Source organism: Gekko japonicus, unplaced genomic scaffold (genome assembly GCF_001447785.1).
Source record: "Gekko japonicus isolate JY-2015 unplaced genomic scaffold, Gekko_japonicus_V1.1 scaffold20, whole genome shotgun sequence".
NCBI classification, from domain to species: domain Eukaryota; kingdom Metazoa; phylum Chordata; class Lepidosauria; order Squamata; family Gekkonidae; genus Gekko; species Gekko japonicus.
In genome coordinates this window covers 366,388-383,422 of record NW_015169172.1, presented here as the reverse complement: position 1 = coordinate 383,422, position 17,035 = coordinate 366,388, and the positions used below count along the sequence as shown (strand labels likewise).

Below are 17,035 nucleotides of genomic sequence, written 5' to 3'. Positions count from 1 at the left end.
TTGGGGGCTGGGATCTTGGTTTGGGCACCGGTTCCAATCCCCGTTTCTTCACCTTTGTTTGCGGTCACTCTCATGGTGTGACAGTCGAAGAGAGAGAGTTCTGACACTATGTTAGACTCCTGGACAAAGTTACTCTCAACAACACTCTCTGGCAGTGATTTGTTTATTGAGAAATAATCATATTCCAGGCCAGATCAGTACTGTGTCAGAACTGGGGTTCTGAAGGGAGAATCCAATGATATAGTACATCCCAAGTACATCCAATCACACTCCGCAAACATCCCGCCCAGCTTTCGCGTTCCTATACCCCCCCCCTGAATATATGGACCCCTTATCTAACAGCAAAGCAGGCACAGCTTGGTTTCAAGGTCATCCCTGGTCAAGGGAGGTATCTTGAGAAGAGTTATGTCGTCTACGATATAGCAGTTCACACACTCAGCCACTCACACCCTCCTCAGGAATTTCCCTCCTCTTACAGATCATGGCAAACTAGAGAATGTACATTGTTGTAATTGGAGTTAGGATTTAATCTCCATTCTTAGTGCAAGAAGGGGAAGAATGAGGCCTGCATCCAAGACAAGTAACAAGCTGAAGTTGTGTATATTCTTCCTTAGCAGCGGTTACATGTGATGTCAGAATGCAGTCATTATTAGCAGAAGCCAAACTACTTAACTTGATCTAAATAACAATTTTCTTTAGCATAGTTGCTTCTGGTAGCCATTTGAGAATAGCATGGGATCAGTGCATAGTGATGAAGCTGTATCTCTTATAATTGTGTATCTATCCTAAATTCCCAGCTTTTCATATTTCATCTTAGTGCCCTCTGTAGTCCAAAAAGGATCAGAAATATGTGCTTATCTGGAAGCTCTATTCAGTGCATAGATCCAACAGTTTTTTTCAGATACTTACAGTAGTTAAAACCTGTATACAATGTTTCTGTTTGTATTTCGGTTTCTCACAAAACAAATTTCTTTGATTCATATGGTAATTTGTCATAATAGATACACATCTGATGTAACTAATGCTTTGTTTGGTAGACGGTCAAGAAGCAGATCAAGGAGACGATCTCATTCAAAGTCAAGAAGCAGGAGAAGATCTAAAAGTCCTAGGCGGAGGAGATCGCATTCTCGAGAGCGTGGTAGAAGGTCTAGGAGCACATCCAAATCCAGGTAATTATGGTCTAAATTCTATGAATCCCTGAAACTGTTTGTACTGTATTGAAGCATTTTACTGACTTAACAGTTTAGGATTATAGCTACGTGGAGGATAGAACCATAACAAGTGGTTGGTTTGATAAGTTGTGAGCACTTGTGATACAGAGCAGTTGGTGCTTCTTTCTTGATCACTGGAGAACAAAGAAATCTAATTTCTTGTACTTTTTATATATAATTTTTGGGTTTCTTAGAGACAAAAAGAAAGAAGAGAAAGAGAAGAAGAGATCTAAAACTCCGCCAAAGAGTTACAGCACAACCAGAAGATCCAGAAGCACAAGCAGGTTGCTGTATCTTCTGTAATTTTTTATTTACTCTTTAAAATGATATTTATGCTAACCTGAAAGGGGTTCATGTGAAACCTTTATTTGTCTAAAACAGTGGTGAGGCTGAGCACTGGGGGGGGGGGGGGGCGTGCGCACTTAACAGTGCCACTTTATTTCTTCCCCTTGGATAAGAGTAGACAAAGCAATATCTAACTTAAAGTCTGCATTTCCAAGTTTGATTAGCAGTATATAACTTGTTCATTTGTTTTCGAAATGTATGCCCTACCTTTCCTTTAAAAAGATGTCCTTGGCTGAAAACAGAAATTATGAACCCTTTTTCAATTTTATTGAAGATTATATTAAACAGAAACATAAAGTAAATAAATATGAGACATGGAGTAAAACAATGAGTAAACATATATCAGAAATCAACTTACAGTGAATCTTGTCAAAACAGCAGTATCCATGAAAACATCTAAAATTTATTTAGAACATGTGTACACCTTGCTCTTCTGACACAGTCAGGACCTGGGTTGATGCTAATAATAAATAAAAGCACAAATCTAAACACAGTGTCAATAAAAATAATTAAAACTATTAAGCCTGAGCCCTTTCATCTGTCCTGTGATATCTTTCAAGTAGTTGTGCATTGCAGCCTTACTGGAGAGCTATAAGGATAAGTGCCCACCAATGCTCCCTCTAAGCTGTAGAGTCTTGTGAGCCAAAATTCTACTTTGTAAGCTACTGGCATTAAAGTTGTGAGCAAGCAATTTGGCTGCTGCATAAATTAGTTTGCTCTGGAGCCATCCTTCCTGAGCTAAGACAAAAGTGTGTGAGCTGGAGGCTACAAAGCTGTGAGCTATCTCACACTAACTCAGCTTAGAGGGAACATTGGTGCCCACCTCACCCTTTACAGTGGGCCAGGGACAGAAAATGCCTTGGTCTTCACAGACCATATCTGTAAGAGCAAGTGGACTGTTAATTGCTTAGTTTCAAACTATTTGTTTCACAATAGACAGACACTGGGAAATTGATGAGTAATAATATTTATCTTTTGCAATAAACATAGAAATGAATTGGTATAATTGTTAAGAGTCAGTCTGGATGTTCTGTACATAATATCAAGGTTAAAAATCTGTGGAAGTGTTTCCACTTGGCGGCATAGTGACTTTTTGTTACTGGTAACTTCAGAGAGAGACGACGCAGGAGAAGCAGGAGTACCTCCAGATCACCTAAAAAGCCTAGATCTCCTAAGAGAAAGATGTCCAGATCCCCTTCGCCAAAAAGGTTTGTACATTAACAGTTCTAATGGTTATAGATCAGTCCTGTGGCGTATTCAGTGAGAGATCGGTTGTCATCCTTTCTGCAGTTCTTGTAGAAGCTTGTTCACATACCACACTGCTGTTAATGAATACTGAAGCTACTCTTGGCTGTTACTGTATGGGAAAGTATAAAGGGTGAAGGGTGGCTGAGCATTCAAAATGTTGATAGAAGAGTTTGCAGCTTTTATTATGTAAAGTATGTATTTTATTGTAAAATAATAAAATATTTAGCTATGTAAAATATTAAAATACCTAAACAATGCCTCCAGAATGCATATAAAAAATCCACACAGTAGAGCCGTGTACAGACAAGAGAGGTGTTTTTGTACATCTGGGATCCATCCACATTTGCAGCTAATCTTAAAATACTAAATGGGGGGGGGGTGTTTAGTATTTTAAAATTATCTTATAGGATTTTCTCATGAAATCTCAGGAGCCATTTTGGGTTGCCAAAATGGCTGCAGCTTCATTTCAACACTGGAGATGAATTTGGGGAGGGAGGGGTGGGCAGGCAAGACAAGACAAGAAGAAAGATGGGAGTAGGTGAGAGGAAGGAAAGGAAACTGGATCAGAGGTGGGAGATGGCAACTGTAGGGAGGCAAGGATGCTAGAAATGGGGAAGCTTGCAAGGAGGAGAAAGAAGGAAGCACTGGAAGAAAAGTGGCTGGTGGGGGACTGAGACATAAAGGAAGGAAGGAAAATAGTAGAGCAGTAAAGGGGAGGGAAAATGGAGATGAGGCTTTTCTCTTTGAATTCTCCTGCATCCCTTGCTTTTAAATTTGTTAATAAACTTATCTGTTCATGTTGCAAGAGATGACTGTTCAGGAGTGACTGTTTCTTATATTAAACTATTAGTTTATCTGTTGGAATTTTCTAGTGGTATTAGCTACTATCTTAGATGGCTTTTAAGGGGAAATAGACAAATTCATATATCTCAGATGTGACTGTTAGATGAGACTCTGGAGACTCACAGGGACTGTCCCTTTGGGTCCCCCTTTCCTCACTTCCCTGGTTCCCTTTTTTGCCCCCTCCTTGTTCTTATGCATTTCCTTCCCTCCCAGTTTCTCATCCTTCAGGACCCCCCTGGCTGTGTTGCCTCACCCACCCAGCTTGCCTACATCGCCTCTGCCTGCTGTGCGCTCTCCCCTCCCTTCCACCTCCTCCCTTTTCGCCTCTACCTTCCAGTAGCAGGATGCTTCAGTCACTGCCCCACTGTTGCCTTCTACCCCCCCCCCCCCCCCCCCCCCTTCACCACCATCCCTATCCTGGGCTGTCCCTTCTTTTTCTTTGATGCTATCTATGCTTGCACTTGCCACAGACAATGCCCTTCTGTTTAGTGGGGACTGTACCCCCCCCTTTTATTAAACTTGGCTTTTTTATTGCAAACTTGGGGGCTCCCCCAAGCCTGAATCTAAGGTGTGTACCTGGCCCTTTTCTCTGGGTCTGTCATTTGCATGGTGGGGGGGTAAGGTTCACTATTAGGTAAAGGTTCCCTTGCATGAAAGCCAGTCGAATCCAACTCTAGGGTTGCGGTGCTCATCTCCGTTTCAAAGCCGAAGAGCCAGCGCTGTCCGAAGATGTTTCTGTGGTCATGTGGGCATGACTAAACACCAAGGCGCATGGAACGCTGTTACTTACACTATTAGATACAAGATGGCTAAAAAGAGCTTTGATATTCAGAGGTGAAATAGCAGGTGCCAGGAGGTGGCAATAGCAGGGGAAGGCTTTTCCCCTTTTGTTGTTTTTGTGAACTTCCTGGTGATATCTGGCTGGTCACTGTGTAACTGGGATGCTGAACTAGATGGATGTTAGGTCTGATGATCTAGAGAGGTTTTTCTTGTGTTGTTGGGGTGTCTGCTGTTGTTCTACTTTCTTCTTGCTAATCTTCTTAGCCCAGTGTTTGAAAATCTAAAGGAAACAGGGCTAGGTTCAGCTGTTATATCCCTCTTGCTTACTTGTTTGTGATTCAGAACTTCTGTGTTTTCAATGTCTGTATCATTATGAGGAAGAATAGTTTGAGTTTTTTTCTAGAGCAGCTTATATAAAGTTCTTTGTGGATGGCAAATTTTCATTTTTTACCTGAAATGAAGTCTCTGTAGATTGAATATGAATGCTGGCCAACAAATTAGTCAGGTATCTTCTTGCATCAGCATTATCATAAGAGCCTTTCTCCAACTTGGCATATATTGTGTTATAACTGCTGGTTTTAACACAAAGTTAAATACTGCATTAAATTGCATTAATTGTATTAGAATGTCTGCCTTTTCCAACTTTTGGAAATTCTTTTATTATTCTAGACACAAAAAGGAAAAGAAAAAGGATAAAGACAAAGAGAGGAGTAGGGATGAACGTGAAAGGTCAACAAGCAAGAAGAAGAAGAGCAAAGACAAAGAGAAGGATCGAGAGAGAAAGTCCGAGAGCGACAAAGATGTCAAAGTATGCTTAAAAATCTGTGTTCTGAATGGAGGGGGGAATGGGATGCCTTACTTAATTCTAAATCCAGAAGTCTTGAAGCATGTCTTACTTGTTTTGTTTTGTATGTTAACTTGGCAAAGCAGGTCACAAGAGATTATGATGAAGAAGAACAAGGCTATGATAGTGAAAAAGAGAAGAAGGAAGAAAAAGCAGCAGATTCCACCTCTCCCAAACTTAGAGAGTCACCAACTGGAAAAGGGAGTGGAGATGTACCAAGGGAGTCCAAAGTCAATGGGGATGATCATCATGAAGAGGATATGGATATGAGTGACTGAATATTGCCTTTGCAGTTAAAAACAGCTGCTGACATGCATCAGTGTCATTCCTGTGTGATTCCTTTATGCTGTACTTGTTTAACCTTTTAATCTAGATGTACACAGCTGTAACTATAACTGGTTGTAAAGCTCCTGATATTAAATCATTACATCAAAAGCTTTAGAGAAAATGATGTCTGGGTTTCCATTCTTGTAATTGGCCCAATTGAACTGAGTAGCCCAGTGGTTCTTATTTACTTGGTGCTGCTTTTTTTTCTTTTTGAGCAAAAAGCTGCATGCGCCTTTGGCAGGCATGGACTGTTTGTGTTGTATGATCTTTTTAGTAAATCAGCTCACCTACAATAGTGTTTCTAGAGTTTGATTCATTTGCAGTAATAGGGAATGCACTGGCTGCATGTTAACTGTGGCAAGAAACATCTTCATCTACAATTTTTCTGGTGGATTTGCTAAGGGTCTTAAGTGTAGACACAGAACTAACATTAGCTTCATCTGCAAACAAACATTCTGATAGAGGTAGATAACCCTTTTTAGCCCTGTGGCTAAATATTTTTGTTGATCTTGTTTGGCTTTGGCAAGGTTGAAATGCACTAACCTTTTTGATGCTTAATTTAAGGTGAATTTGTATCTTAAATCCTTCTCAGGTGGTGTTTTTGTGTTTAACTTTTGACCTTTTGGACTTTTGAAAGTAGTAATGCAAAACTTCTGTGTTTCTTCAAGGGTCACAGTATGAGAGAGATTTAACCTTGTGTAGTGTTCATAACCCAAGTTCTATTTCATTTTGTTTTTGTGTAAAAATACTGCAAAAAAAAGGTAGTGCATTTTAAAAATTGAATGTCACAATGATTTTTAAAACAAGTCTACTTGATAATGTACTTGATCTCAAGTTGTATAAACTAATTTGTGTTACAGTCACTGAAGTAGTAACCTTATGCACACAGTGATTTCATGTTATATGCAAAGTAGTTGGACAACCTATTTTAGTTCTGGAAGTTTTTGGAGCATTTACTTTTGTGCAGGTGAAAACAAAAGTAGGCTACAGTCTGTGCCATGTTGATGTACAGTTTCTGAAATTGTTTTACAAGACTTTGATAATAAAACTCTTAAACATCCTTGGATTTGTATTAAATTGTCCATAGAAAAATGTAAGACAGCTGTAAAACCATATACATAAAATGCATTCAGGGGACAAGGAAGGGGGGAGTTCCTTTCTGATGAAGTTGAGGACATAGTCTCAACAGTCTGCACGTTTTTTCAAAGCAGGACCATCAGTACCCTGTATGACTTACCCTCTTTTGCCAGTGAGATGCTGCAGGTACCCATGGTCTCTTATCAGGGCTCAGTATGTGACAACCTGGACAAGAAAATAGACACTGCGCTTAAGAGAGCTCATGAAGCTATTAAGGCAATGGCTATTAAGGCTTTGGCTACAACTTCAATAGTAACCAGAGCCATCATTGTCTGGATGCAAAAACTTATTCAGCTTCTTCCAGAAACAACAAAAAGCACAACTAGAATTTTGATAGCATCTGCATTTACTACTGACACATCCCTGGATGCACTTGCCTTTTCATCATGGGCCATGTCCTCCGCAGTCGTAGTGAGGAGAGGAATCTGGTTACGCGCCTGGCCAGCAGGTCTACAGTCAAAATCTTTCGTATTAGGTTACCCATTCCAAGGGGAAAAGCTATTCAGAGACCATCTGGATAGAATATTGGTAGAGACGAGAGACAAAAATAAGGCGATGCCTAAGAACCTGTGGCGTCCTGGTAAAAGAGGATCTGGTACTCAGTCCTTTCGTTCTTTATGCTCATCATACAGGCCCAGGCAGGATCCAAAGAGATCTTCATGGGGATACTCTAAACAAACCTATACTAAGGGCTTCACCGGATCCCAATTTGGATGACAATTGTCCAACCGAAAAGACAAATAGGAACAAGACCACTAAAGCCTGACTTGGAGAAGATTCCAGTTGTGGGGTCAGCTGCTTTGTTTCCAGACAGCATGGCTAGATTCCCAAGCAAATTCTTGGACATCTCCCTTATAAATAAAAGCCGAATGGTGGTGGCACTTCTCTAGAACATTCCACACGCTCCAAAATCAGTTCGCTCTCTGATCTGTATTTCAGAGGGTCTCCCTATCCACTGGCTGCTTTGCCTGAGTCCTGCCTCCAACATTCTAAACATTTTGCTATTCCTCTCCCCCCCCCCATAGCCAGTCAGAACACAGAGGTTATTTGCATATGCAGCCTCATTGGCCTTTTCCTTGGAACACAGAGGTGGTTTGCATATGCGACTTGATTGGCTTTTGCCTCTAACATTCTAAACGGTTTTGCTGTTCTAAGGTAAAATGTGTCCAATCTCCAGGTGAGGGCTGGAGATCACTCAGAATTACAACTGCTTTCCAGATGGCAGAGATCAGTTCCCCTGGAGAAAATGGTGGGCTCTGTATCTGTATCTGCTGAGGTGGCCCCCATATGACAGCTAATGTGACGTAGCAGTCAGGGCTTCAGAGCATGGGAGAGGCTGCAGATGTGTGGGAGGTGGAAAGCTGAAGAGTGAGGGGGAAATAAAGGTAGGTTGATGATTGGCTGGGAAGGAGATAGGGTTGCCAACTTCAGGTGGGAAATTCCTGGAGAGGGTGAGGTTTCAGGAGGTGTGAGACCTTGGACAGGTACAAAGCCATAGACTCCACCCTCCAAACCAACTAGTCCCTTCTGGGGAACCATCGTTGCCAATCTCCAGGTGAGGGCTGGAGATCATTCAAAATTACAACTGTTCTTTAGATAGCAGAGATCAGTTCCTCTGGAGAAAATGGTGGACTCAGTGTCATTATACCCTGCTGAGGTCGCCACAGCAAATTGACACTGAGTGTCCAAGGCCGGGACAACCGCCCAGAGCCTCTTTCTAGAGGCCGCTGTATTTATTTCCACAATGGGCCTTTTTCCTAGTTAGAAATAATCTCAAAAGGATATTCAATAGAATTCAGGAAAACCCCACTGGATCACTTCCTCATTTCCCCCCTATGCACCGATCACAACAAAAGGGCCATAATGTACGAGGCAATTCAACACTTGATGGACATTCTGGCAGTAGAACCTGTACCACCAGAAGAGAAGGGACAGGGGGTTTACTCCATATTTTTCAGTCCCCAAAAAGAACAGGGACTGAAGGGTCATCTTAGATCTGAAATTCTTAAACAAGCTCATCAAATTAAGACATTTCCATATGGAGACCCTCAAGTCAATCACAGAGGCCCTACAACCCCAAGAATACCTCACAGAAGCATATCTCCATATCCCAATTCTACCACTCCACAGTTGCTTCCTGAGGTTTTGTGTAGGAAATTCTCAACTGCAGTTCAGAGCCCTGCCCTTTGGTCTAGCGACCACTCCAAGAGTGTTCACCAAGGTGCTAGTCAATCCAATAGCCCACCTGAGGAAAAAGGGCATACATGTGTAACCATATCTGGATGCTCCGTTAATCTGCTCCAGTTCCAAGACAAAGGCTCTCCAAGACATTCAAGAGACCATTCATTGTCTCCAATCTCATGGCTTCCTTATCAACCTAGCCAAAAGTTCACTTTTCCAGATGCAGGTGCGGGAACATCTTGGGATGGTGATAGACACCACATGCACCGCCCTCTTCCTCACAGAAGACAAGATAGCGAAAACCATGCAAATTGTGAAATAATCGTCAGCAGCACCTACTCATCCTTACGTTGGCCAAGGTGATGGGCATACTGATCTCCAACATAAAGGTGGTGCAATGGGGAAGCTTCCACACAAGACCGCTCCAGTTTCTTTTCAGACCATACCAAACCCAGATCATGGAAAAATAGGGCATTTCAGTACTAGTACCCCTTCTGGTACGGGAGAGCCTAAAGTGATGGACAAGGGAGTCCAACTGTAACGATTCCTTGTTTTTGTGTGTGTGTATGTCTTTAAAAGTTTGGTTGCATGGCTGTGGTAGATAGACTAGAGTGGTTGAGAGAGGCAAGTGTGGTATGATTGGTGGTTGACAGAGAGGGGGAGAGGTTTGGGAAGTGAATCTGAGTGGATGAGTATGTGAGTCAGTCAAGAGTTTCAGTTAGATGTTGACAGTTGATGTTCAGTTAGACAGTTCTGTGTTGAAGCAGTTAGAAGCTGACAGCTGCAGTTGTTCAGTGAGAAAGAGAATGAGAGCTGAAAGCTGAGAGTATAGGAAAAAGTTAAAGGAAAGTCTGATTGTCATAACAAACTGGAGTGAAACAGTGAACATATATGACATAAGATAAACAAGTGTTACAAAGTTACATGAAAAGATCCCTGCCAGTGTGGGAAAAGATTGAGTGTGATACCAAAGCAATTGTACATCATTTACACATTACTAGTTACATTGTATCACCCTCTTATTTAGTATTTATTTCAATAAATCCTCTTTTATTCACGTTTATACCAGCTCTGAATGAACTACTTCCCAGGACCACATAGTTCCTCGTAAGCCTTAAACTCAGTCTACCAAACTAGTAAGAGCAAAAGTATAAGCATAAAGGTTTGGAAATCCTTAAAATTTCCTGGTGGCAGCAGAATCTACCCAGTTAAACAAAATATAGAGAACTTTTAAAGTGAAACTAGTCCTCCCCAATAAGGAGGGCATCACACCAACCGTTGGGGAAAGAAGTTCTATTTGAGCAAGGACCTTCAACTGTTCATGGATTCAAGCCTTCAGGGTTGGGGGGCAACCTTGACCGAGGAGCCGGTACAGGGACGATGGTCACCGAGAGAATCTCATCTCCCCATCAATATATTGGAATTGAGAGCAATTTGGCTGGCTCTGCTCCATTATGGCAACAGCGTGAAAGATCAACACATTCTGGTTCGTACAGACTCTGTACAAGTCTCTCAACATTGAGGCCCCCCTGGGGATTACAGTGCATTCGGTGAGGAGTGTGGTGAGTGTGAGCTAGCGCACAGTTTTTTAGCCTCCAGCTCACTTTTTCTTAGCTCAGGAAGGATGGCTCCAGAGCAAGCTAATTTATGCAGTAGCTAAATTGCTCACTCACAACTTTAATGCCAGTAGCTCATAAAGTAGAATTTTTGCTCACAAGACTCCACAGCTTCAAGGGAGCATTGGTGGCCACCAATGCTGCATTTGCTAAACATGCTTCAGTAGAGGAGGTCTGTAGGGCAGTAACTTGGTCCTCCATTTCCACCTTTGTGATGCATTACAAGCTGAATGTCTACAACTCTGCAGATGCCTCATTTGGAAGAAGAGTCTCACAACATGTAATAACAGAAGGGAGCGATGTCCCACCCAATGTTTAAGGTACTGCTCTGGGAGCACCCAAGATGTCCTCCGCCTCAGAGGGAGAATGACCCTTATATACACACATATATACACGCACACACATTTCACAAACCCACTCTCTTCTTCCATACCTCTTCTACGTTGCTTCATTCTGAACTCATGTTCCCCATGGTTGTTTTTTTTGTACGTTCTCGTCATTTCAATGTTCTGAGCCTATGTCTGTAGCATAGGAGCTGGTTAGAATAGAGACTGCTGTTTGAAGTCACCCAAACTGAGAAAGGGGATGTTCCTCCACCACACAAGAACAGGAAGAAAATTAGTTCCTGCCTCTCCCTGATAGGATGGTGGGAATCACCCAAGATGTCCTTTCCTCAAAGGAGAAGGACCTCTCCTGGTAAGTGCCAAGGGTCATTTTTTCTGTGGCTTCAAAATTTCTGGAAATTTTACATCTCTGGTCATGACAGCCATTACATACACCCTACATGGAGGCAGCAGTTCTTAAACGTGGTGAATGCTGGTAGGCTATGAGTGGGTATAATGCTCACAAATAGGTTGCCACTTATAAACAGCCCATGCGTCTTGATTTTGTTCGAGGTTATCACTTGGAATTTGCCTTACTCTTGTTATATGGCAGCAGACCAAGGCAGTTTTGGAACTGTGGGTAGGTAGTAAATGGAAGATACATCTTGCTAAGGAGGATAGAAATAGATGGTTCCTTTTTTTGTTGCAGTAACTCACGAGGGAAGGAATGGGGATTTGCCTAAAAGTGGGCTCTGGCAACTCCTACTGTTAATCTGCCTCTCTGACCCATCCTAACACCATTTATCATGTGGTTCATTTTGCCACTTATTTTCTCACCAAAAAAGTGGATTATTTTAATATGCTAAACCGAATTATGAAATGCATTCTTTCTCTCCATTGTCAGGTATTAGGCTATTTATGGATCTAATAGCTAAACAGTTATGAGAGCAAATTGAGCTTTCTTCTTGTAAGATCAGGAATTAATGCTTTGCGTTAAAAAACGGTGGTTGCTTACCTGTAACCGTTGTTCATTGAAAGTGGCTTCTGTGCGGGCACACATGGGACTGCAGTAGGCAGGCCGACCACCGGGAGGAGCTAGCGAGCTTCTTTTTAGAATTTTCAACCCGAGAGGGCTAGGCTCCAACGAGGAGGCGGTTTCCCGCCCAAAACACCACCTGACCTGGGCGGAGCCAGCCCTCTCCCCTCAGTTCTCCTCTGCCGCTTATTGTCGCGGAAGACTCCCACAGTGGGGAAGGAGGGAGGGATGTGTGCCCGCACAGAAGCCACTTTCAATGAACAACGGTTACAGGTAAGCAACCACCGTTTTCATTTTCAAGGCTTCTGTGCGGTCCCACATGGGAGATTAGCAAGTTTACTCACTTGGAAGGAGGGAGTGGGAGACTTCAGCGGAATATCGACTGCAGCACAGCCGTGCCCATCGCTGCATCCCTCCTCGCATCAACGTCCATCGCATAGTGTTTGACGAACGTCGAAGGCGTCGACCACGTGGCCGCTCTGCACACCTCCAGCAGGGGCAACCCTGCCTGAAACGCCACAGATGTTGCTTGAGAGCGTGTCGAGTGTGCAGACAACACCAGGGGGCATTGCTTACCAGCCCCTTCATATGCCAATTGTATAGCTTTACAAATCCAACGGGAAATAGTCTGCGACGACGCAGCCTTACCCTTCTTTGACCCACCAAAGCATACAAATAAAGAGGACACAGTACGGAATGGCTGAGTCCTCTGCAAATAAAAGAGCAAAGCGCGCCTGACATCCAGTGAATGTAAGGAACGCTCCGCTTCTGAAGAGTGGTTCGGAAAGAACACAGGTAATATGATGTCTTGTGACATATGAAACTTGGATACTACTTTGGGTAGAAAATCCAAACGTGGACGGAGAACCACTCTATCCTTATGGAACCTGAGAAAGGGTGACTCTGTGGACAGAGCCGCTAATTCCCCAACTCGTCTTGCGGACGTGATTGCGACCAAAAACGCTACTTTGTAGGATAAAAATGATAAGTCACACGTAGCCAGTGGTTCAAAGGGTTTATATATCAAACGAGATAAAACCAGAGAGAGACTCCATGAGGGTAGAGGCAACTGGGAAGGGGGATACAAATTATTGAGACCCCGGAGAAATCTCTTTGCATCTTTAGAAGCAAAAAGGGACACCCCCTTCACAGGTACATGATTAGCCGAAATTGCAGCTAAGTACACCTTAAGAGAGGAATTGGACAAACCTTCCTGTTTGAGGTGGGACAAAAACTCTAGTACCAAAGGCAACCCACAGTTAGTAGGATCGACGTGTTTGCGTGATACCCATGTAGAAAACAGTCTGAATTTAGCCTCGTAAGATCTCCGCGTGGACAACTTACGTGCAGCTAATAGTATGTGTTGCACTGCCGGGCAGTAGGCCGATCGGGCCGAATTCGCCAGGCAGTTAGTTTGAGGGACGAGATCCCCGGTTCGGACGGAAGAAGACCTGACACTAGGTCCGTCTCCTCCGGGAACACTTGGAATTGTCCTTGTGCCAGTGACAATAGGTTCGGGAACCACGCTTGGCGGGGCCAAAAAGGAGCCACCAATATCAGGTCCGCATCTTCTGCATGAGCTCTGGCTACCACTCTGTTTAGGAGTGGTAGAGGTGGGAATGCGTAACAGAACAGACCTGCCCAAGGAATGTCGAAAGCGTCCCCTAGGGAATGGTGCGCATAGGCCGCCCTGGAGCAGAACATTGCGCATTTTGCATTGGCTGGAGTGGCGAAAAGATCCACCATGGGTGTGCCCCAAGAACGGAACAGAGGATAGAGGTACCGCATGTTGATGGACCATTCGTAAGTGTTCTGAAACACTCTGCTCAGATGGTCGGCACGAACATTCAACCGGCCTGCTATGTGGATGGCCGTAACGTGTGCCTTTATTTGTATGACCTGGTGCCACAATTTTAGGGTCTCTTTGGTGAGGGCCACTGACGTGGTACCTCCCTGCTTGTTTATATAATATTGCACAGTGGTGTTGTCTGTGTGAAGCATCACCCTGCGTCCTTGAAGTTGCGCTGCAAAAGAGGAAAAGGCACATCTCACTGCTTTCATCTCTAAGATGTTGATGTGTAACCTTGATTCCCCTACGGTCCACAGACCTTGCGCAGCCAAACACCCACAGTGCGCACCCCAACCCAGGAGTGATGCATCAGTGTACAAATGGGTGTCATGTTTCTGGAACCCAAAGGGGATCCCCGCAGCTATGTTTGATGGCGATAGCCACCAGTCTAAAGATTTGAGAACTACCCGAGGCATAGTTAAGCTGACTCGGGGTGAGTGTATATGAGCGCGGAAATTGCGCAGAAACCAAGTCTGAAACACCCTGAGATGTAGCCTGGCAAAGGGAACTACCGAGGTGGTAGCAGACAAATGTCCCAACAGGCATTGGAAAAATGAGGCATGCCTGCGTCTAAGGTGGCGTAGGGCTCTGATGAACCGTGCAATCCGCTCGGCTCTGATCGAGGGCAGGTAGGCTCTTGCCGATACGGAATCCAAAATCGCTCCTATGAACTCAATTCGTTGAGTAGGGGAGAGCTTAGACTTTTGGAAGTTCACTAGCAGTCCCAACGACTGCAACGTAGTAAGTACCAACTCCAACTGGGCGTGGAGTAGAGCAGGCGTGTCTGCAACTAGCAACCAATCATCCAAATAAGGATAAAGAATGCAGCCCCGCAGTCTCAGGTGAGCCACAACAACGGATAAACACTTTGTGAATACCCGTGGTGCGGACGCCAATCCAAAAGGGAGTACCTTATATTGGAAAGAGCGCCCGCAATGGTGAAAGCGAAGGAACTTTTGGCAAGTTTTATGTATCGCTATGTGGAAGTATGCGTCAGTCAGATCAATAGTGACAAAATACGCCCCAGGACGTAACAGTAAGATCACATCTTGCAACGACAGCATACGGAACCTTGGCTTTCGTAGGAAAGTATTCAGGTTCCGTAAATCCAAAATAGGTCTCTCCCCACCATCCTTTTTATCTATAAGGAAGAAAGGGGAGCAAAACCCTGGGTCATCATCCGAGGACACCTCTGCGATGGCCCCTTTGTTCAGAAGATCTGACACTGGTCCCGACAACGGCTGGATCACGTTGTCGCGACATAAAGACAAACAGGGCAATGGTGGATAGGATAACCATTCTAACAGATAACCAAACTTTATTACAGATAACACCCAGTTATCATCAGTAATAGCCAACCATTTGTCATAAAAGAAAGATAAACGAACCCCAAACTTAAAGTCTGGGCCTAGTCACGGGGCCTCTGCCCCTCTAGCAGGTTGGTCACGGTGAGCCCTATTCCCTGACGGAAATTTGGACCTCTGACGCCTATTTTGATAGGACGTCTGGTACACTTGTCTCGGAGGCTGATAATTTTGCCTCTGAAACGGTTCATGGAAGCGGTATGGGCGGGAATAGCGGTGGGACGGCTTAGGCCAATACCTGGATCTGTGAGTAGGGTTGTTGGGAGCAGTGATGCCAAAGGATCTGGCCTGCAACTTATATTTACGAATGCGTTCCAGGAACTCATCAGTTTCCTGACTGAACAATTCCTTCCCTTCAAAGGGTAAATCTTCAAGTTTAGCTCGTGTATCAAGGGGTAACGCCGAGGATCGAAGCCAAGCATGTCTCCTCAGCACTATAGCGGATCCCATTGCTCTACTCTGGCAATCCGTGGTATGGCGGGCCGCGTTGACCTGTAATTTACCTAAACGCTTGCCCTCGTCTGCTATCACCTTAGCCAAACATCTCTGATCAGGGTCAAGTTGGTCCAGGTAAGGGGTCAGTTTATCCCACAAAAGGTGGTTATAGAGCCCCATGACAGCCTGGAAGTTTGATATACGCAACCCCATAGCTTCGGAAGAGTAAATCTTCCTGCCTAACGTATCAAGCTTGCGGCCTTCCCTATCATTAGGGGTGGTCCGCGTCCCCACTCTAGTACGAGCTGGGATGACCTCAGCAATAAAGGAATTAGGTGGGGGATGTCTCGTCAAAAACTGCACGTCAGAGTCAATGACTTTGTAAAGGCCTTCCATCCGTCTTCCAGAAGGAGCCGTGGAGGATGGGTGCGTCCAAGCCGCCATCATCACCTCCTGCAACCCTTGTAGGCATGGCAGAGCCACTGGACCAGTATCAGGGGTAAACAACGCCTGCATAAGCGGATCTTGTGTCCGTTGTTCAGATGCAGCGTGCCTCAAATTCAAGGCCTTGGCCATCCGAATAATCTGGTCAGCCAACGATGACAGGTCTTCAGATGGTGACACTGCTGCCGGATCTGCAATCGCCTCGTCAGGCGAAGGGAGTGATCTTACATCCGATTCAGCATCCGAATGCGACCCCATAGAGAAGCCTCCAGCGTCCGGATTGTAGTAGAGATCCTCAATAGGCTCGCCTTGAAGTATCATAGGCGACATCGATCGGTGCTGCAAGCTAGCGGAAGCCTCCTGAGTGCAGTGGCAAGGAAGCCACGGTGGGGGCATCTGTATATCCTCATCCGGAAGCGGACTGACGGACCCGACCATCAGGAGATCCGGTGAAGGCGATCTGTCTCCTTGGCGCAGTTCCAACACTGGAGACATATCGGTACCGAGCACCGGTACCGATGCACGCTCTGCCTGTTCGCTCGGTGCCGAGCGGATGTCTCGGCGTCGAGGAGAGCGACCTCTCGACGTCGAGCGTGGCGCCGAACCATCCCTGCGCCGAGGCGACGGTGACCGTCTGCGCCGAGTCGGCGTCGATCCCTCGGTTCCGACGTCCTCGGTACCGAGGCGCATCGGCGGCGAAGAACGCTCCTGCGTCTTCTTATGCTTTTTGGCCTTTTTGGCCGGCGGTACTGAGCCAGCGCGAGACTGGGCAACCGCCTTAGCAGCTTTTGGCCGTATCGGGGCTGAGCACACGGAAGGGGTCTTCACTTTCTCTTGCTGGCCAGCAGTAGATACGGACAGGGCCCTCTCCCACAGCGCCGCTTTCAATTTGGCAGACCTCCCTTCACGAGCCCTCGGGGTGAGGGCCTTACAGGCCTTACAGGCTGCCATATTATGGGTCTCTCCCAAACACAGCACACAGGCTGAGTGCTCGTCAGACTTAGACATCTTAGCCCCACAAGTCTTACAATTTTTGAAGAGGGCCACTTTCT

General features: G+C 44.9%; 1 protein-coding gene across 2 annotated transcripts in view; it reads left to right on the top strand.

Annotated features, from left to right (window-relative positions):
• SRSF11 (serine/arginine-rich splicing factor 11) overlaps positions 1-6,648 on the top strand; it is a 37,829-nt gene extending 31,181 nt beyond the window's left edge. The window contains exons 8-12 of one of the 2 annotated variants that reach the window (XM_015415814.1): positions 1,038-1,169; positions 1,406-1,495; positions 2,669-2,764; positions 5,097-5,235; positions 5,358-6,648. In XM_015415814.1, the coding sequence (XP_015271300.1) occupies positions 1,038-1,169; positions 1,406-1,495; positions 2,669-2,764; positions 5,097-5,235; positions 5,358-5,549 (649 nt within the window). In that variant the 3' untranslated portion in view covers positions 5,550-6,648. Of the gene's footprint in view, positions 1-1,037; positions 1,170-1,405; positions 1,496-2,668; positions 2,765-5,096; positions 5,236-5,354 lie in introns of both variants that reach the window. The other variant, XM_015415813.1, reaches the window with a different exon arrangement.
• Positions 6,649-17,035: the final 10,387 nt, after the last annotated feature.